The sequence below is a fragment of the Vanellus vanellus genome (assembly GCF_965231255.1).
Source record: "Vanellus vanellus genome assembly, chromosome: 2".
Taxonomy (NCBI): Eukaryota; Metazoa; Chordata; class Aves; order Charadriiformes; family Charadriidae; genus Vanellus; species Vanellus vanellus.
The window spans coordinates 77277983-77299652 of record NC_138906.1 but is presented as its reverse complement, the minus strand read 5'-3'; the positions used below and the strand labels follow the sequence as shown (position 1 = coordinate 77299652).

Genomic DNA, 21670 nt, shown 5'->3' with positions numbered 1-21670 from the left:
ATAAGGGTCACGAGAGTATACACTTGTGTCCCCCTCCTTATATAGATGCTTATTTAGTGGTACAGCTAAACGCTTGATAATGACACTTCTTTTTCCTCCTTTATACTACAGGTCCAGAAGCTTTAGGGCACTTGACTTTGTTTTAATTGCTAAGCCACAAAGACTGCAAACATGTCGCTGGAAGACATCCACATGAGCACACAGGATTTGCTTGAAAAACAACAATTAGATGCTGGAGGATTTGGAACAATTTCTTTATGCTTTCACAAGAAACATGGATATGTAGTATTAAAAAAAGTATATACAGGACCCCAGCGCACTGAGTAAGTTACAGATCTTAGTTCTGTATTTTATCTTTTAGTTAGTCTAAGGAATCCTCTAAACTCAATGGAGGGAAATCTAAATAAAGTGTAATAATTCCAGATCTTTGTGTTCTGGAGATACTGTATGTGGGAAAAATACTCAAAGACAATACTGGCAGCTGTCCTGCAAATTTTCCTTTTTTCCTTCACGAGTCAACCTGTTTAGTTTTAGTTTTAACTCATTGTTCCAGCAAAGTTCCCAGTTTCTGTTGCAAGGTGAGCACTACTGTGAATTGTTAAGAATCAAGGGGACTCTTGCACATTTAAGGAAAGGCAGGAACTCAGTGGGCACATGATATTTTCAAGCTTGCAGATCAGTTTTCAATACAATTGTCCAACTGTAGATGTCCACTAGGAACTAAACACACATGAGCTATCAGCAGAACTCCAGCCCCACATGTATAATACCAAGAATGTAACCCCTTTCTCCCTTGAGAAAAAGCAGAGTGAGCCAAGCCTGCTGATTTAATTCAAGGATTGAATGAGCTGTTGATTTCCATGGATTCAGGTCACATTGCAGCTCTACTACCTCAGAGCCATGATAATCCTGAAACTCTCCCAGGAGTCATCCACTAGAGAGAGAGAAAACCCCATGTTCTTCTAGTTTGGGTTATAATAAATAAAATAACGGAGTTTTTATTTTGCCAGTGGAAAGCAAATTAAATGATTCTAGTAGTTTGCAAGCTGCACTGACAGTTTGGGATGAACACAGCTAAAATGGACAAGCCTGCCTGGTTTATTTTGGGTTTGTGTTTTTACTTTCTCACTACACAGGCTCATAAGTTTGTTATTACTTAAAGTTTTGAACCAAAAGTCTTAAGCAAATTTACAACTGAGCCTAATGCAAACAAAACAGCCACTTTCTTCTCTAGTACTAGAGAAACACAGAGGGAGAAAGCAGTTTCCTTTTAAGTCACAGGGTAGGAAAGCATTAGCAAGCAACATAGTCTCAAGATTTTCTTACATCCTTTTGCCTGATAACTAGAACAGGAGTAATAGTTAAAAGAAGACTATTTAATATAATGGGTACGATCCTTCTTTAACACCCTTAGTGAGCTCCCAGCTGCATACCTGTGACTATTGATGAATTGTACTGAGGTCTTGGTAAAGTTGGGCTTTGAATTCATCCTAAACCACTAATTGTTAGTAAATGTTATCACCATCCCTGTAATAAATCCATTTTGAAAGTGAACGTGAATACCAGCCTTTTGGGACAGAGAGCTGTATAGTTTCCTGTACAAGAGGTAGTTAAGTGTGTCTTCATCTTTCTTGTCCAAAGGCTCTTTCAGCCCTGCCCTGTCCTGATCCCATCCCAGTTCAGGGATTTCGACATACGTAACCAGAAGTGCACCTACAAAAAAGAATACTTATCCACTTTCTGAAAAGCAGGCCTTAAACTCAGGCTGAGCAGTCTCTGTGCAAGGCATTTGAGAATTAGACAATATAACCTGGCATGAACAAAGCCCTATCAATTCAAAACCAGCTGAAGGTATGGTTCATCTTACAGTGGCTCTAGGGATGTTGACATTTTTGTCCATCGTTCTCATTATGAATTAACAGGATTTTCATCCCTGTGTTCTTTCTAGCCTGACACCTAAGTTCAGTGTAATTTCTGTTTTACAGATATAATGCTTCCCTCCTTGAAGAAGGCAGGATTATGCGCAAACTGCAGCATGACCGTGTGGTAAAACTACTAGGTATAGTTTTGGAAGACGGAAACTACTCACTTGTGATGGAGTATGTGGACCGGGGGAACATGATGAAAGTGCTACAGAAAGTGAGCAGTGAATTGCTTCATCCCTTGCCACTCCTTAGGGTTGATAAGATGCTTGAAAGGGACAGATGTTACTGCTATCTCCAAAAAACTGAGGTTTTAATTTCTCATTCTCCTTTCTGTGTGAAAGAGCCTAGTAGTGGCAGCCCCTGCCTTCTCTAGAGACAGCAGAGGACAGCTCTGGCTTTCCTGCACATCACAGAGGAGCAGACCACAGTTATAGGTTCAGAGTTATAGAATCATAGAATTGTCTAGGTTGGAAGGGACCTTTAAGATCATCAAGTCCAACCATCAACCTAACACTACCAAGACCACCGCTAAACTATGTCCCTAAGCACCACATCTACCTGTCCTTTAAATACCTCCAGGGATGGCGACTCCACCACTTCCCTGGGCAGCCTGCTCCAATGCTTGACAACCCTTTTGGTGAAGAAATTTTTCCTAATATCCATCCTACACCTCTCCTGGCACAACTTGAGGGCATTTCCTCTTGCCCTATTGCTTGACACTTGGGAGAAGAGGCTGACCCCACCTCTCTACAACCTCCTTTCAGGTAGTTGTAGAGAGCAATAAGGTCTCCCCTCAGCCTCCTTTTCTCCAGGCTAAGCAACCCCAGTTCCCTCAGCCACTCCTCCTAAGACTTGTTCTCCAGACCCCTCACCAGCTTCGTTGCCCTCCAGAGGACACACTCCAGCACCTCTATGTCTTTCTTGTAGGAGTGTTTGTAGAGATATGTAGAGAATTTGCTAAAGAAGAATGCTTCTGTAAATGTGCAGTGACTTTAGAATTACTTTAATGTGAAAATTTAGATCCAAGAAGGACCTTGGTTCTTTTTTACCTTGGCTGGAGCAGAGGTAGTCTTGGGACTGGAAAAGAAACTTTTTAAATACTGGGTTTTAATTTGATGGTTGTAGTAGCCTTTATTAATAGATGGTACTTCTGTCCTTTATTTTAGCTCCCACTGCCTTTGTCACTGAAAGGGCGTTTTGTGCTGGAGATCACAGAAGGAATGCTTTATCTACATGAGCAAGGCTTCGTACACAAAGACCTAAAACCAGAAAACATCCTTGTGGACACGGATTTCCACATTAAGGTACTTGTTAGAATGTAAATGAAGAAAGCTGATGATTTGGGTTGAAGAACTCAGTTCAGCTGCATTGGTTAGTATTCCTGATTGGTAGATGAATTCCTTTGTAGTCTAGCGAGCTATTGCTAAGAGAGTGTTAGCAGTGCATCACTGAAGTATGATGGCCTATAAAACCTCTGAGCCTGCGATTTGTATAATCTTCCCCCCATTTGTGGAAAAAAAATCACTAAGGACATTAAAAAAAAATAATATTGTTGAGAATTAATGAACTACAAATAACAAAACAGCTAGAAAGAAAAAACAAGCCTTAACACGCAGAGATTGAAACAAAATAAAATGTCTTATGGATCATGTCTTTTGTCCTTTATTGCTGTAATTTCTCCTCCTGCCTTTACCTCCTCCTTTTTATTCCTTTCCTTCTTTTGCCTATTACCTTTTCTTCTTTTATCTCCCTCTTTTTTTCCCTTAGTCATCATTTTTAAATGACAGCCAGCAGCTGCCGAAAAAGCAGCAGGAAGCTACTTCAAAGAATGGTGTATAAGCCTGTTCCAAAGCCCTTCTATTAACTTTAGTGGGCTTTTGGATCAAGATGCGTAGATACAGAGTCTGCTGCTGAATAAACCTGACTAGAATTTGCAGCAGTCCTCATCAAATGTCCTGTCTTTGGCCAAGGTGAGTTGCTGAAATCATCACCCCATTACAGTATGAAACTACAGAATAAATTCCTGTGAAGAGAGCTCTGTCATTCAATATTTCTCACATATATATTAGTGAGAAGTGGGGTTTGACAAGGTTAATGTAGTAGCAAGTCCTAGTGCAGTATGAGCAGCTTGTGAATAAGAGATATAAGCTATGTTTTTTCCAAAAATAATAATTAAAAAAAATAATGATCTGCTTTAGATGTAAATTGTACGTGTTTTGAGGTTTCAGCTTGCTTATATGGACAGGACCAAACTAGGCTATCATCACAGTGCACTGAATTGGAACCCAGGATCAAATTCAGAATCAGATCAGACTTCCTTAAGCAACTTGATCAAAAGTATAATTTAAGGTAGCTGTTGTATGATTTATCTGCTTGAATGTGTCTAACATTGACAATATTTATAAAAGGAAACAGTTGTTCTAGGAAACTGCAAATGTAGGAAGATTTATATCATCTCTTCCTCTATCACATTAGACCTCCTCTCACTTGTAGACATGAACTTGGACTCCTACTTCCTCAGCAGGATGTCAATTACATTTTCCTCTTCCTCAGAATACATGACCTCTAAATTTAGCCCAAAGCTTCAGAAACTCAAGAGGAACAATAAGCTAGTTAGAGGCAACAAGAGAGAAAAGAAAAGCGAGTTAGAAGTGAGGCAAGGTGTCACCTCAGTTTTATCTGAAATGATTGGGTCACACAACTCCGTTTGACAGCTGCCTGTGGCCAGGAGAGGCAGTCCCATTTTCTTCCATCTTTCCTCTCCTGTTGACCTGCTGTTCCTTCGAGTCAGCACTGATGCTAATCTGACCGCCCTGCCCTGATTTAGGAAGCCAAACCAGCAGTTACAATGTACCTCGTTGGCAGCGCTGCCCTTCTGTTGGGGAGCACTTGGTTCAGCCAGACACCTGAGTGCCTTCCACTAGGTCTTCCCCACGTCAGGTAAGTGTCAGTGCTGGAACAGGAGAAGCAGATGGAGTACATAACAGGAGGCTGTGTGAAAACAGGGGAAGGATTACTTTCTTCACCATCAGCCATTAGTCTAGTTGTAAAACTGTGCCCTAAGGTTTCAGCAATGTCACTTTGTCAAGCGCACAGTACCCAGGTATTCCTGCTTTAACTTATTCCATGCTATTCTTGGCATAAACATCACATCATTCTCCCCCTTTCTGTAGGAAAATCTAAGGAAGTCGAGTTAAATGGAATCTAAATGGAAAGGGCAGTGAGGGAGGAGGGATATATGGCCATCTCATAGATTACTTATGGATTTGAATCTTAGCTTCTTCTCATATGGGCCTTCTGTTCTGCCACAAGCACTGCAAGCAGATCTTGAACATGATTGTCGATATGAGCAAAACCAAACTTATTTTTTTGCTACATTGTGTGATTGTTCCAAGTGGGGTTAAGTTAATAATGAAGGTTCAGCCTAATGGTTCCCAGTTGGCAGTGATACTTTATTTAGGGGAAAAAAAACAACACTAAAGTGACAAATAGTTTGTTTTCCTTTCTTGTAGTTGCATTTTTTTGCTGTGCTTCATTTTTAGATAAGTTATTAATAGCTATTTATTTTAAAATTGAGCACTGCACGAAATACTTGTTTATCTCCTCTTCATCCCAGCACTAGCTCTGATGTGTCTTATTTTCAGATTGCAGATCTCGGTGTTGCCTCCTTTAAGAGCTGGAGTCGGCTGACCCAAGAAGAGACTGTCCGACAGAAGCAAATCAAGAGCACTTGCCAGAACAATGCTGGGACCCTTTTCTATATGGCCCCAGAGCATTTACGCTGTCTTAATGTAAAGCCTGTGGAGAAATCAGATGTTTACAGCTTCGGCATAGTGATCTGGGCAATTTTTGCTAACAAAGAGCCATATGAGCGTAAGTTACTTCCAAAAAGATGCTATCACAAAATTAAGTTACAAATGTTAAGCATTTAAAGTTGTAAAATTAAGATTAGTAGATTAAATCACCTATGCCCAAGAATACCACCTGGTTAGCACCTCATGGCCAGTAAGCGGCATTAGTTGCATCATTCCTGACTTCTAAGCATGGACAAGAACACCTGGATTGAAATGCAGGCATGAGCCCAATCTCTTCACATCCACACGGTGTGGGCATAAACCTGCACTCAGTGGCAGAAGTTAAGACCAACCTTGGGCAGGCCAGAATGGAAACTTTGATGTACGGTATTTCCTGAGGTGGACTAGTTAGGTGTGGTTTTCCTTTTAACAGGAATGGTTACACAGCCAGTCACTGCTTCTCAGCTGTGTGGTGCTGATTTCTTAACATGCAGTAACATCCTCATATAGAGAAAGCAATAGGAACAGACTGTGGAATTCCAGAGTAACGTGTTTATCTTTTTGAATGGATTTTTTTTCTACCTAAATGGCTAAACATTGCCGTGTGGCCATCTTTGTGTTTGTACCCAGTGCAGAGAATAACTGAGATTCAGATTCTAGAGAGCTAGATCCGTCACCCTAACTCACGCTGGGCATGTCTTACATATAAAAGTAAATCCATTAAATCTTAAAATAAATCTCTAATCTGTGGAATTTAGAGCAGTAGATTCAAATTCACTAACGCGAGAGATTTGTAGCTGTAAATCAGCCATCTTTGAAATATTCTTTTACATATCCACAAACCCACAGGGAGCTGCTTCACTATTACTTTCACCTACAGAAAGGTATAAAACTTGTGATCAGGACCTGATAGGAAATTTTATTTTTCAGATGGTATAAATGAAGCCCATATTTGCTTTGGAATCATGAATGGAAACAGACCAGACATAAAGGAGATCACTAATGAGTGTCCAGTGGAAATTATTGACTTAATGAAACAATGCTGGGAGCAAGAGTCAGAGAAGCGGCCAACCTTTGCAGGTAAGGCATTGCTTTGGGGTTCTTTTTGCTATGTGTCTGTCAATAGTTTGTAATGCAGCAAAACCAACTTGAGTGTTTTCCTGTTAAAGTAGAAATTTTTGCTTTGGAAGTAAAAATATCAGTTCACATGTTCAGTAAAGCCTGCTTCCAGTATCCTGACTAAAAATGGAATCTGGTCCAACATTTACAGATTTGTGAAATGCTACTGAGTGGAGGGAGCTAAGACACTTTATACACCTGCTGATAATTTGTCTTGAGCATAGTACAATCTTCCTGCTGAAATTTAGAGAAAAGCTAATATCAAGGGACATAGTATATCTTGGTTATACCTTATTGAAACTAGCTTCAAAAGCTGTCCCAGTTTAGCCTTCCAGGAGCAATCCAACAGCCTTTGACTAGCTAATCATGCTTTTGTATGGTCAGACCCCAAAACACTTGCAGTCAGTAAAAGTCTTGACTGAATGGTCTGGGAAGGAGACTAAGAGCATTCAGCAAGTAAGTCAAAATTCTTTATCTCCTCTTGGCACTACATATTGAAGCAGAAAGAAGAGACAAAAAAAAACCCCAAACCCCAATCCAAAAAAAAAAAAAAACCAAAACCACAAAAAAAACACCCTACATGTAACAGGAAATGGAGGTTTGGATTTAGACAGGGGCACCAAGAGCTTCACATGCAACAGGCATGTACTTAAATACTCAGAGGAAATTTGTATTCCAGGAGGAACTCATCTACTGTTTCCATATTTAACATGCATAATCTACTGCTAGTGGATTGAGATAATGCTTGCACTGGGTCTTAGCTTCTAATTTTCCCATACGCAAAATACCGATATTTACCATGTTAGTAGACTATTTCAGCTAATTCCATCTTTAGCGGAGACAGGCTAGTTGTTTATCAAATAGCGGAGTGCAATTGAATATATCTTATTTCTTAAAATGGGGCAACCAATCTTTTGGCCAGCCAAGTCAAGTTGCTGTCAGCCACAGATCATAGACAGAGAGCTTTCACCCTCAAAAGCAGTATGATGATGACAACAACAACAACAAAATAATCCCTAGAAATTATCCTGTTCTTGTTACTATATTAAGACTAAATGAGCCATGTGAACAAATTTTAAAGGTGTGTATAATTTTCTTCTTTCTGATGTCATACAAGTCTTTATTCAATCCTTATCCATGAAAATTACTAACAGTATAAATCACTTATTTTCCATTGAAAACCACTTTCACTTAGTTCTTTTCTTTTTGCAGAAATTAGTCAAAGATACAAGCCATTTTACTATCAAAATCTAGGAAAAAATATTGAAGAAGATCTGAAGAAGTTAAAAGTGAGTAACTTGCTAAGCATTTTTAAGTGTCAGTTCCCCGCATCCCCTCTCCCTAACCTCAGTTATGGCCAGATTCTGCCACTTTGAGACTGATCATGCTTGACCGACCTGATTTCCTCCTGTGATAAAATGGCTGGATTTGTGAATGAGGGGAGAGCAGTGCACATCATTTACCTCAGCTTCAGGAAGATTTTCAGCACTGTCTCCCAAAATATTCGTGTATCCAAGTTCGGATGTTACTGTCTGGATGGGCAGATGAAAACAGGTTGGATGCCGAGTCTCAGAGGGCAGCAGTTAATGAGTCCTACTTCACCTGGGGGCCAGTGACAACTGCCATAGCGCAGGGGTCTACTGTACTGGGATCTTCGCTGGTTTACTCTTTTGTCAGTGACCTCAGGGAAGTGATGGAGCGTACTCTCGTACAGTGCACAGGTGACACCAAACTAGGAGGACCAGTCAATACAGTCACAAGGGCAAGGCTGCAGACTGGAGGAACGGGTGACAGAAACCTCGTGAAATTCTGAAAGGACAAGTGCAATGTGCTGCACCTGGAATAATCCTTGATTTCAGTGCCAGCTGGGGGCTGCCTGGCCAGGGAGCAGCACTGCTGAGGAAGACCTCAGGGTAGTAGGGAGCAGCAACCTGGGCACCAGCCACAGCCTGCCTGGCAGCAAGGAAGGCCAACAGCACCCCAGGCTGTACCAACAGTGTCACAGGGAGCAGATCTGCTCAGCACTTGTTAGTCCTGCCATATGAGATGGGGCTGAGGGACCAGGGCTGTTTCAGCCCAGACATGCGATGGCTTTGCAGGGGCATAAACAGCAGCCTGGCCCTACCTCTGAGTTTATTGAGAAGACAGAGTCGAGCTCTTCACAGCAGTGCATAGTAGGAGGACAAGAGACAGTGGATGTAAACTACAAAGAGAGAGATTCAAACTGGATGTACGAGAGAAAAACACAACACTTTTACCCCATGAGGACAGCCGAGCGGTGGAGCAGGTTACCCAAGAAGGTTATCCAGTCACCATCATTGGAGGTTTTCAACACCCAACTGCACAAACCTCTAAGCTACCAACTCTGATCCCATAAGTGACCCTGTTTTGAGCAGGAAGTAGGCCTGAGGTCCCCCAAGGTCTATTTTTATCCGAGTGACGCTCTGATTCTGTGATAATACTTTGTAAAAGCTCCTCATATATCCATTAAGTCTCACTCATGAAATAAAATGTTATTCCTAGAGATTCAGAAGTGCCAGAACCTGATTTAGAGTAAGTGTAAAAAAACTCTGTAAATTCTTGGCAATTTTTGTCCTGTGTTCAGTGTCTAATGAGTCTCAGCCTGCTTGAGACCAGGAAGCTATACCGCAGTAATAAAAAAAAGGGAAAATTTGAAATCAGGTGTTTTTCCTGAGCGTCCAAGTTGGTTTCTCTTACTTTTCTAGCTGTAGGTTTATAAATTATGATAAAAAGAATGATTTCCTGAATGAAAATGAGACCGAAAACTTCTTGAACAGTTAGGCTGATTATGGGACCTTTGTATCACAGATTTTAATAATTTTCTTGCTTTAGTAGTACTGATGGCTATCAGTGAGAACTACTGGCATGAGGGGTTTAATCTTTGCAGTGGAGTAAGGCTCAGAAAAGTACATACCCAGTTATTTTAAAAGAAAAACAACTTCCTTTGTGAAACCATTCATTTACAGTTTTCTTTAAAGTGCTTACTTCTGTCAGCAAGTCTACAATTGTGGAAATGAAAGTTTCTGGTTTAGAGAACATGTGATGTTTATGAAGCACCAGTGACTGTTCAAAAAAGCAATAGAGTTTTGCAAAATGAAACTGATGAAACAAATTTCCTGGACTGATTTGACCAAACTAACTCACAAATGTGAGTTAGTTTATTTATGATAACTGATTTATGATAGTGGTCCCAGATCAGAATCATGGCCAATTATACTAGCTGCATTAGCTTTCTGCAAATATACCTCTCAAATCATAAGGACCAAAGGACTATTTAGAAAACAGGCCATGAGTCTATTACTTTCTCAGGAGGAAAAGCATCCATTCCGATCAGGGCACAGAACATGAATACAGCATCCAATGCAAGTCAATGTGGTGGATTACTCGTACCACTTCAGCAGCAACATGAGTTAGAGGGTTTGGGCATAGCCTTCCCCCCCTGCCCTGCCAACCCTCCCACTAGCAATTGGGGAAGCAGAGTCCACAGTCTCCTAACTAAAAGGACCACAGGGTCACAGAATGGTTAAGGGATTGGAAGGGATCTCTGGAGCTCATCTGGTCCAACTCCCCTGCTCAAGTAAAATCTAAGAACCTAAGGTTGTAATGCACTTTAGACTGTCATCTTTTGCTTTTGGAAGGAAGTAGATTTTTTTGAGAAGAGAGAGTAGTTGTTGGTTTTTAATCTGTGAAAGTACTACTTGGATTTAAAAAAAAAAAAAAAACAACACACAAACAAAACAACAAACACACCCTACTTCTAAAAATTAGTTTATGAGTAAGAAGCACTGGGGGAATTGAGAAATAATTTTTCCAGGCAAAAAGAATTATTACTTCCAGCGAAGTCTGAATAACGGGAACATCAAAAGAGTAGAACAGGAATAGATTTTGCCTTCACTCTAGTGAAGTGAGGATGAGGGTTTACAGAAAGGAAGTTGTATTGCATCTTTCTGAAGATTTGCTCTGAACTCCTTCTTCCTAATACTCTTCAAAAAAGTCAACATGGCCATACCTGAATGTAAATCTTCTTCCTCACCTCTCCTCTGTTGATGAATGTTCTTACTAAATATAGATCCACAAAACAGGACGTGTGTTTGCTCCCTTTACCTCAGCAGCATCCTCTTACTGTCATTGCTTGTAGAAAGTCTAGCTATGAAGTACAAGACAGATAGTCTGGATTAAACTTGTACTCATGTAGGCAAGCATATTGTTTGGCCAGCTCAAAGTATTATATACTGCAGTTCCATTGCAGTCATTCCTCCCTTCATTGAAGGAGAAATTTTGCCCATCTGCAGCAAAGCAATGGGTAATTCCTGTCAGGCTATGCTCTCTGCAAGAACATGGCATCTCTTCCCATAGAATCATGGAATCTGTTCATCCTGGTCACTTCCCTGTGAAGCTGTGCTGTTTCCTATTCTGCAGGTATTCTCCTTGTTTAAGCTTTTGCCTATAACTTGACCATTTGTTCTTTCTAATGTGCAGAAAATGTGGCCAGAGTCAAATGAACTGCTGAATAGGATACAATCCCTTCAAATAGATGCTGTAGCAGAAGATAGCAGTAATGGTCAAGGTAAGTCACTTATTAGCACATTATTATTCTGTGTATTCTACCAAAGATAAAGTTGTGTACATGTACAAAGTAAGTAATCTTACCATTAAGGGGTTATGAAGAGACTGAATTATTCAGCACTTCAGAGAAAATTGTAATCACCAAGAAGATTAAATCGGCTCCCAGGCTCCTGAAAGTCATACTTAGTGTTTCGAATTTTCCACAATCTACAGTTTGAACCCATTTCATTTTACACTCTTCTGCTTTCCTTTCCCATGCTGAGAATTTTGTTTAATATTAGACTTTTCAGTGGTCACTTTGATAATCACTTTTCATACTTGATCTTTCTTTCCATCCTTTTAGTCATGCCAACTGCTTGGTCTGCAGGCTTTAATTTAATGAAGACTTACCTTTTTCCCACGCCATCCTGTCTTACGAATGCTCTGAATAAGACCAGGATGTATAGTTATAATGTATTCCTTTGTTTATGATCTTGGTCTCTATGGAATCTATCTGAGGAGCACTAACAGATGAATTTTATCTCCTTTCTCTCACATTTTCTGTCAGATCTTGGATGAGTTGCATGTTTCGTGGTTTTATAGAACTGTCTCACTTGTACGTGATGATACAGTTACGGTTTTGTAGTAGCGTATCTGGAATTCTTTTACCAAGGTTTCTTAATGGCAAAGGATGTATGATCATATTTGCAACACTGATTTACAAGCAACAGTATCAAATTCAGCAGAAATAAAATCCTGCTAAGTTTGCTTACACCATTTGAAAGACATTTTTAATTTAATAATGTTAAACTGTAACATGCAACTAATAAATCTTCCCCAAAGCTAGATTTGCCATAGCCATTCTTCAGTAAAACCGATGGACTTAGTAGGGCAGCCACACCGCTATATTTTTAATTTAGTATGATTACATTTCCCTAGCAGAAGTAGTCACATATGACTGCAGCAGATTACAGATATTCTTGTGTTTTAAATACAAAAGCTTTATTGTGAATCTACACTGCAGAAAGATACTATCTTGACAGCTGTCAGTCAAAGTCAGATTTTTTTTTCTCTCCAGTCAATGGGCATTACTCAGGCAGTAGTAGTGAAAGATATCACACAGGATCTGTTCCTCCATCTCATGGAGGAATGGATGCCATATAGTTTATGCTAATACTGAATTGCTAATAGCTGCCACTTTTGATGAGGTTGTTTCTGTATTATCTTATTCCTCCCACTCCCTCTCTAGCAACAGTGACAAAAGAAGCAGAGCAAGTCAGACTTAAGGTGTACTAATATACAGCCATCAAAAGGAACTAGCTTTGGTCCTACCTAATATGCACTGAATTCATGTACTTTGGGGAAACAAAAAAAACCAAACAAACAAGAAAACCATTACACTAGTATTGTCTGAGCTAAAGTGTATGCATGCGCTTCTATTTATTCCAATTTTACAGTGGTCTGTAAGAGTCCCTTGCTTTAGGCAGTGTACAAGGTTTTCTAGAGAACTGTGATGCTTTCAGAACTACAGAAAGCATCTGTAGTCCTACCCTTAAAAACACAAGAACAAGTAGTAACAAGCAGATATTTACATTGTTGTTTAGTCTTGGAATACTGCAGCATGATCCAGATCATAACTCAATCTAGTTCAAGACTGAAGTAGAGCTTCCTTTGATAGTGAGAATTAGTTTGAAAGATGCAGATGATGCAGACTATTTTATCTGGTAGGCGTTACTTGTACAAGTGTATTTTTTGGAACTATGAAGAATAAGCTAGACAAAAAGGATTTATCATGAAATACCCAGACAGGATATTTTACATAATTGTTTGCAAGCATGACTTTAATGACAATTTTTTTGTGCTATATGAAGTAACACCTATTATAGTGGTGTTATTTTCCACCCTGTTACACTCCAATTTTGCACTGATTAAATTCCAGTTAAGGCCAGTGGAGATACACTATTAAATCAGACCCTACAAAAGCCTCCAGGAACTGTTTGTTTCAGTGGTTGAGAACTTGATGTCAATATAAGCAGAGTATGCAGTGAATTCTGACACCACTCGACTAAGTGAGATTTTGACAACTTAAACAAGCCTGTACTTCCTAGGTAAAAATCTGTAATACTTCTCAGTAAAGGCATTCTATAAAATAAAATACAACTTATGCTGGAAATAATGTTATTTGTATATTACTGTAATATTAAAGTTAGATTAATAGATTCTAGTGTCATCGCAACAAGTTACATACTTACATTTGGCTGTATTTCAAATATTTACTTTTCCTCCCTTTTAGATCAGCCTAATTCTCTACACAGCTCTCAAGGTGCCACGACCAGTCAGGTTAATGAAGCCCTATTTGCTGCCTCCCCTGGGAACCAGCCTGTTGAGAGCTGCGAGACCTCATTTACATGTGCTGATAATCTAGACAGAAAACTTGAGCGTGAATACAACTACCATGTATTTGGGAGCCGGATGGATAAAGCAGTTCCACCTGTAGTATACACCCCTGAAATGAGAGAGGAAGAAAGGAGACGAAGAGTTTCCTATGATCCATTTGCAAAGTCATCTCCTACTCCTCAATGGAGTGAACTGTATCCAAGAGCTGAAAAAACAGGATCAAACACTAATCCATATTTTTGGCCACAACCAGTTGCAACGGCACCAAAACAGGGAAACGTAGATGTTTTTTATGGGCCAAACCCTAACAGTCTTCTAACAGGAAACACAGAAGGTCTCTATGGATTGTGTTCAGCCAATACCTTCAGCCTAAGTAAACCTCCTGTGCCTGAATCTGGCCCAAACCTGCAGTCACAGACAAACGTAAACTGGTATCCAAAGAATGCAGACACAGATACAGGTGAGATTCCACCTCTCCCAACACCTGTGTTTCTGAAAACACACTTGTTCTCTAAAAATGAAGTGGCCAAGAGCGTTTTGTAGTTTATGTAACAACAACTTGCTTACTGTTAACAGTTAATCTGCAATATAGCAAAGGTAAATTTATTTCATGGATCTGTGATATAGCAAATGTGACTTTATTTCATGAAGTTCTCTTTGTTTACTGGAAGTTAATTCAGGTTGCTAAAATGCTCTAGCTTTGACTAGAGGAGCATCAGACCCAACGCCTAACTCTTCAGCTACCAGCCAAGTATTATCAGACAGCACATACTGCTACAGCAGCTACCAAAACAAAGAGCTGCTACCAATCATTCTGGGAAAGCAAAGGAAAACTTTTGACTCTCAAAAATGTAACATTCATACCATAGGTTCCACTTGTGCAGAAACAGCATTTATAGCGTTTCTGAAAATAGATGGGTATTTTTAGCTTGATTTGCAGCAAGGTAAGAGACTCCTGAGCTCAGGGAGCCAACAAGGAGCTAAGGCTCATAATTGCTTTCTCCAGAGACCTCTACCTGGTGCTGATGGGGAGCTTCTGTCCGCATTTACTAGTTAGCTATGGAGTAGAAAGGTATGGAGACAAAGAATGGAGAGAACACTGAGCATTAGCAAAAAGTATAAGTAAAAGGTAACTACAGGCCTTTAAGATGTAACTTTTAAGGACTAGAGGTAGCGTGAGGTACATGAGCCTGCTCCTACTAAACACTGGATATTTTTAGTGTGGCATTCTTTTCCAGATCGTCTCACAAGAAAAATCAAGGATGTCTAGCTGTTTACAGGCAGAATGCCACAAACGTGTTATTCTATTGAATTATTTATGCAGAGGCCGTGATTAGTTGTTTATGTGAGTTTATTTTCTGAAATGAATCTGAGAGCTGTCATGTTAGAAGCCAGGGACTAGAACTGTCGACATCACTAATAAAGTAAAACCTTCTATTTGTAAGAAAAAAAAAAAAAAAGAAAGAGAGTTATAGGGAGGCTGTATGCAATAGCGTGGCAGATATCAGACTAAGAAGCAGAAGAACTGCATTACAGCATTTCCGTTTAGTTGTTGGGTGACCATAACCCAGTCACTCTTACTACCCCATCCTGAGTTGCAGAGCTCATCTGTGGGCATCCAAATCAATTACTGCTCTGGGCAAGAAGTTACATCTCTGCTGGACATTACTGCCACCAGCAAAAGATGCAGTGGTCTTCAATGCCTTTGCTAGAGCCAGTCACAAGCAGCATGCTAATACAAACCACAGGCAGTCTCAGCAGTAAGCAGTAGGAGCACACTTGGAAGTTTGGGATTTTCCAATTTGAATACCTGATTATGAGGCAGCACAGCCCATAACTATGGTGTGCTGTGATCCCACACTGCCATCTACCAGCCAGGTATTCATATACCCACGTGGAAGCCCGTTGCCCTCACTGGCATCCAAGGATGGTTAAGGCTATGAGTTACTGAGCAAAACCACAAGGTCATTGCTTTAACTAGAGTTATTCAAGGAGATACAATCCTGTTAATCAAAAAGCTTCTTGCCTCTTTGTATTTAAGAGCACAAACTATGTACTCATGCTGTTACAAATACAGCAGTCGTTTTTAAGTACATTTGCTTTTTTATTTACATAATGCTTTTGGCTTTTTTTGTTGTTGTTGTTTTCCCTCATTTAGGAAACAAGGATTCAACTTCTTTCACAAGGGGAACTTTTGCATATTATTCTACTGCGCCCAGAGTAAACACAGGTAAGTACTATAGCCTTCATCTGTCCTGGTAGCCAACAGGCTATTCATTGCATCTTGATCAGTAAAGCAAAAAACTTCAGGATCTTGAAATAACTTATGTTATTGCTTAATAACTTCAGCTATGGTTAGAGGTATCCATACCAGTATGTAAAACTAAGTCCTGTCCCTAGCAGAACCTGTACACTCCATTAAATGTGTATTTGACAGATCAAGGACAACATCTTTTATGTTCTTCATGTCTTTAGAAGCATGAGGTGTTGTAAGATCTTCTGTATACCTAAACCGGTCACTTTCTTAGATTAGACATCAAGTTGCTGTGACTTTACCCAACTCCCGAACCACACATACATTTGGGAAACCTTTCCTTTCTTGCTCTGGATTTTTAATACAAATCTCTAGCTACAGGCTTCATGCTGATCAGCCTTCCTTGGGGCACAGGTCTCTACAACTGTCTTAAATCCCTGAAATTCTGTCCTGTCCCTCAGGAGTTGTTAATATATGGTCCTTTTAGGATGCCCCAAGCAACACAACCTGAACTCTTTAATTGCAAACTGGACAAGCCTTGAAAGGGTTAAGGGGTTTACACTTACAAAGAAAACTTGAAACAGCAGGTTTATGTCTTCTTGACTATACACCCCTTAGTCTTTAGATGATGACCCGAACATGACAAGCAAGCAAAGTGTAGAGGCTTGGGAAAGGAGATTTGTAAGCACAGTAACTTTTACTCTTGATATTGACAAAGCATTTGTACATGTTTTCATATCTTGTGCTAGATTCATTTTGTTACCAGATAAGAAAATAGCAAACACAAAAGATTTCTTCACTTTTTAGCTAAAAATATAAACATATTTCCTTGGTCGTACACCTCAAAAAAAAAAAAAAAAAAAAAAAAAGATACAGGAATCATAATATTTTGAGACATGATAAAATGCATTCCTTTTGTGCAACTTCTAGAAACTAATCATGCATACCTATAAGCAGTTCTGACTAGAAGTTTCAGGTTAACAAATGCATTTAGTTAGATTTTTTGTATGTGACCATAGATTTCCACACTTCACATTGCAATTGAGTGTGTAACAAGGCTGTTTGTGCATCTAACCATCGTTTTGTGTGATTAAATGCAGAGCTTGGTCTATCATTTTAATTATCTGTTATTCAATTTTAGACCCAGGTTGTGATATTCACCATTTAAACTAGAGTTAAAACATTTAATGGATGACTATCCAAGCAGACTTCAGAAAACACTGTCAAGAGAAAACTGATATCACCTAACATGGCTTGAATACTCACTCAGTTCATGTTATGTGTGGAAATTGGACAACTGTAAGCAAAAGACACCAAATTAGGTGTTTAACCAATCACATGCAGTAAGCCACAGATGGAAGCTCCCACAGGTGCACACAATTTAGCGGTGCAATCGGTTGCATATACATGTTGACCTTTATTGCTGAAGATTCAGGCCTCAAAAAGAAAGGAGTAGGGGGTTTTGGTATCTCAGAAAACATTGTAGTCTTGCCCTAGAACCAAAAGTACAGGACAGGGGAAAAATAAAAATTAAAATAAATAAATGTTGTTGAAACAAACTGAGCAAATAGTGCACTGTGATTCACTGCGAAAATAGATACAACTGAAGAATACAGTCCTAAACAGCAGGGATGAAATACATTGTGAATCAGAGAGATGCCATTAAGACAGCATAGTATAACATGGAGTATAGACACCTTATGAGCAACTAGAAATGATTTCCTGTAGTCTCACAGAACCTTGAAGTCACAACTTTAAACCTGACCTAACATCTATGAAAAAGTAAAGCTGAGAGGCAGAAGTACGGCTTTTAAGATTTAAATGAAAAGCACTTCCAAGTAAAAACCTCCTGAAGCTGTTAGCCGACAAAAAGCAAAGTTGCTACCACACATTCCTAAAGCACAGGGAACATTATTTAGTCTAGTAACTACCAGCATGTAAGGCTTGGTCATAGAATAGAACAGGATGGGCTTTCACTAAAGCCTACTTATGTCACACTGCATAATGAAAATATGCTTGCAGTTGCCAGTAAATGGCCATTTCTACGTTAAATGCAATAAAACCATTTAATCACCTTCCTGATTAGCAGAACCTTCCTCCTCCTTGTTACTTCTTGACATTTTGAACTGTATGTAGTTGTTTATAAAATTGTATTAAATTCCCTTATTCAGAAGATTCAATCAAGTACAACATAAGTAACAGTTCTGGAATTCAAATTGGATCTTACAATTACATGAAGATTGAAGACCACAATCAACATATCAGCACTTCTCCTGCTGCTACAGAAGAAATTTATATGCATTATGAAGCAATGGGTATATTTGGTAAGAGAAATATCTCCCTAGTTTTGATGTGTTCTCCCCATATACTTATATGGTACACCTTTCTCGCTCTGATACCTGAGAAATAACTGTTTGGGTCCTTTTCTACTACATACTTAAGAGTGTATAAAACAAGTACTGCTCTGTAATACTGTGTACCTCATTTGTCCTGTAGTTTCACGACCTCTTATGAGACACCAGATGCAAGTATAGATGTATGTGCATCAAGAACAAGAGGAATAACACCACTCAAATTGGTAGAAGCAAGGTTAGGATTGGTGCTCCTCACCTGACTTATAGTTTAAATCATAGAACATCCTGAGTTGGAAGATCGAGTCCAGAGCCTGTTGCCACACAGAGAAACCTAAAAGTTAAACCATATATCTAATAGCATCGTGCAAACACTTCTCGAACACTGACAGGCTTGGGGCCACGATCACATCATTCAGGTAGAAATTGGAAGATTTTGTTTTTGTTGGTCAATACTGAATTAAACTATCCCTGTGTATTCCTAAGTAAACAAATTAATAGTGTGCCAGAATATAAAACACATCATACAGATATCAGTCAGCTGTATAAAAACTCTAAGAAGCAGCTTTTCAATTTTGTGGGTTTAAGTGACAAACTATAATAGCCTGAGATCAAAAAGCAAGTCCAGCACCTGACCACATGTTCTGACTAGGAATTTCTTTCCTGGTATCATTGGGTATTACTGCTTCCATGAAACCCGCTTCCGATTGTATCACTAAAATTCTGCCTCCAGATATTACCAATAAATAGTTGGGGGGGGACGGGAGAGATAGCAAAAGGAACAGAAGTGTTAAACAATGCCATTTTTTTATGCTCTTTTTCTTTTTGCAGACAATACTACTGTCCTGACTGACAGACATCTGAATCTAGTGCGAGAAAAGTTGGCTAAACAGTGGAAGCACTGTGCTCGTAAACTGGGCTTCTGTGATCCTGAGATTGATGAAATTGATCACGACTATGAACGAGATGGACTAAAAGAAAAAGTTTACCAAATGCTGCTTAAGTGGGTAATGAGGGAAGGCTCCAAAGGTGCTACAGTTGGAAAGCTTGCCAAAGCCCTCTTTGGCTGCCAAAGACTGGATCTCCTTACTAGTTTGATGCAAATCAACGAGGAATACGTTGACTGAGAACTGGGGGAAAATGAGGGTATTTTTTCCTGAACACTTTCCAATAACAATAATTCTGAATGGACTTTCTGGAGCTCTGCTTTTTGCACAGACTTTTTGGACCCCATTTTTTCTGCCAAGCAGTTTTCAGTGAATATGAAAATCAAAAAGTTTATGTCAAGATAATTGGTCTTCCAGAGGATAAAAGAAAATAAGCATCTTCATTCTGATTAAAATGATTGTTCGAAGACAATGACAACCAAATGCAATAGTAGTATCGATTCAAGGAGAACGTGTTATACAAAATTTGTAGATTCTGTCTTGAAACACATTGGTACCCTTGTTTAGTTCTGAACAAAAGCACATAATTTCAGCAAAGCTAATATATCAGTAATAGTATGTGAAAGACTGAGTATGTGAAGACTCCTTTGAAAACTTGGACAGAAAACAAAATCAATTCTTAAATTTTGCCAGAAGTGCCAATACTTACAAGGGTACTATCCCAGATTGCTCCAAGACAATATTATATTCTTTTTTAAATCTTTTTATAATGTTTATTAAATACAGATGTCTGGAATTGTGCAGAAGAGCAGTGTGAATAAAAGCAAAAATGATTTTTGGCTTTAGAAGTATAAAACTGATAAAATACTCTTCTTTCACGGGTTAATATTGCATTAGATTTTTACATTGCTTGGTAGAAAAGATTTTACATGGTAAGTTTCTCATCTGCTTTATGAAATAGTGAAAAAAGAAATTAAATCATTATGCGATCCAAAGTAAAAACTTGGGAATATGAGAGCTTTGGGAAGGTGAAAGTGCCTTATTACCACCTGACAGAAGACCCATTCTCCTACTTACTCTGGGGGCTCAGAGCGTTACTAGTTTCTAAATCTCTTAGGCTGCATTTATACCAGTAAATTAAAGGTGCCTGGGAATGTTCCAGTGTGCTGAAGTTAACTGGCATGCCACAGCCTGCTGCCAGGATAGCAAATTCTTTAAACCTCAAAAACATTGTGAAAGGGCTATTTCACAGTGCTGAAGCTGTGTCAGGGAACAACTGAACAGCTCTGTGGTGTAGGTGATGGTATCCCAGTGCCTGGGAATATTCATTGCCGCTCTAACTTACTAGTATCAACATAGTCTCAGTGTGCAATATCTGTGAAAGAAGCATTACTGGGGTGTAAGTTTTTATGCTCCAAGAATAATTATGCCGACCTTTTCCCTATGAAGGTTGATACCTCCTAGTTCCATCAAATCTACAAATATTTCCAGCGGATGTTTTGGACCAGGTCATTCTTTATGCTGTAGAAAAAGCAGTAAGTGTTCATTAGCTTCTGGGTATTGTCAAAAAAGCCAACAATTTAATAAAAGTGTAGTTAGAATGAATTTCCGTTCTTCAATACAGTAGACACTATTTTAGTAGAAGCAAAACAAAACTGGAATCATAGCAATCACCAACATATTTGTCACCTTTAAACCTACTTGGCTCAAGGCAATAGTGGAAATGGCCCCCAAAATGAAGAGTTTGGCAGAAATCAATACAAAGAGTGTGTCACGCACCCAGATACTGGAGTGTTTATGTATTTATTTTTAACGTATGCTAAAACATATATATGCTAGCTTGGGGTGTATCAGTATGTATCACAGTAATATTTATATTTTTAATTCCTCAGAATTTATAGCATCGCCTTACTGTTTTGACTTAACAACATCCTAAATTTTCTATAGTCTTTGGTATATTAAACAGATAAAAGACATCATTCTCTTGTATAAAAAGCATACGCTTTCCAGAAATAATAACTATTCTTGAAGCAGACAGAGAAATACAGGGAAGGTAGGGGGTAGTCGTCTTCTCTGTGTCAGTCCAGAGTGTTACAACCACCAGTCACTGTTACTTCATGAAACAGATTCCTGAACAGATCCGCAAAGTCCATTTATGTTCCATTAAGGCTGGTTTCAAGGTATTGCTACATCAATTCCCTACCCCCCCATTTGCTTTTAAGCCTCACATACCTACGGTCTTTACACAACATGCTATTTTTCCCTCTTAAGATCCTTGTCTTATTTGGTACACAGAATGAATTATGAGCATTTAGTGGGCATACACCAAATGCTTCATTTTCTTATTATTAGAGAAAACAAGGCTGGACCTTATGTT

General features: G+C 39.1%; 1 protein-coding gene across 1 annotated transcript; it reads left to right on the top strand.

Moving 5' to 3' along the window:
* The first annotated feature begins 114 nt into the window (after nucleotides 1–114).
* On the top strand, nucleotides 115–20128 carry RIPK1 (receptor interacting serine/threonine kinase 1). Its single transcript, XM_082479805.1, has 11 exons — nucleotides 115–323; nucleotides 1986–2139; nucleotides 3092–3229; nucleotides 5570–5798; nucleotides 6650–6799; nucleotides 8051–8127; nucleotides 11339–11426; nucleotides 13698–14261; nucleotides 15960–16031; nucleotides 18227–18379; nucleotides 19238–20128. The coding sequence occupies exons 1-11, from the start codon at nucleotides 172–174 to the stop codon at nucleotides 19531–19533; spliced, it is 2073 nt and encodes a 690-aa protein (XP_082335931.1). The 5' UTR covers nucleotides 115–171; the 3' UTR covers nucleotides 19534–20128.
* Nucleotides 20129–21670: the final 1542 nt, after the last annotated feature.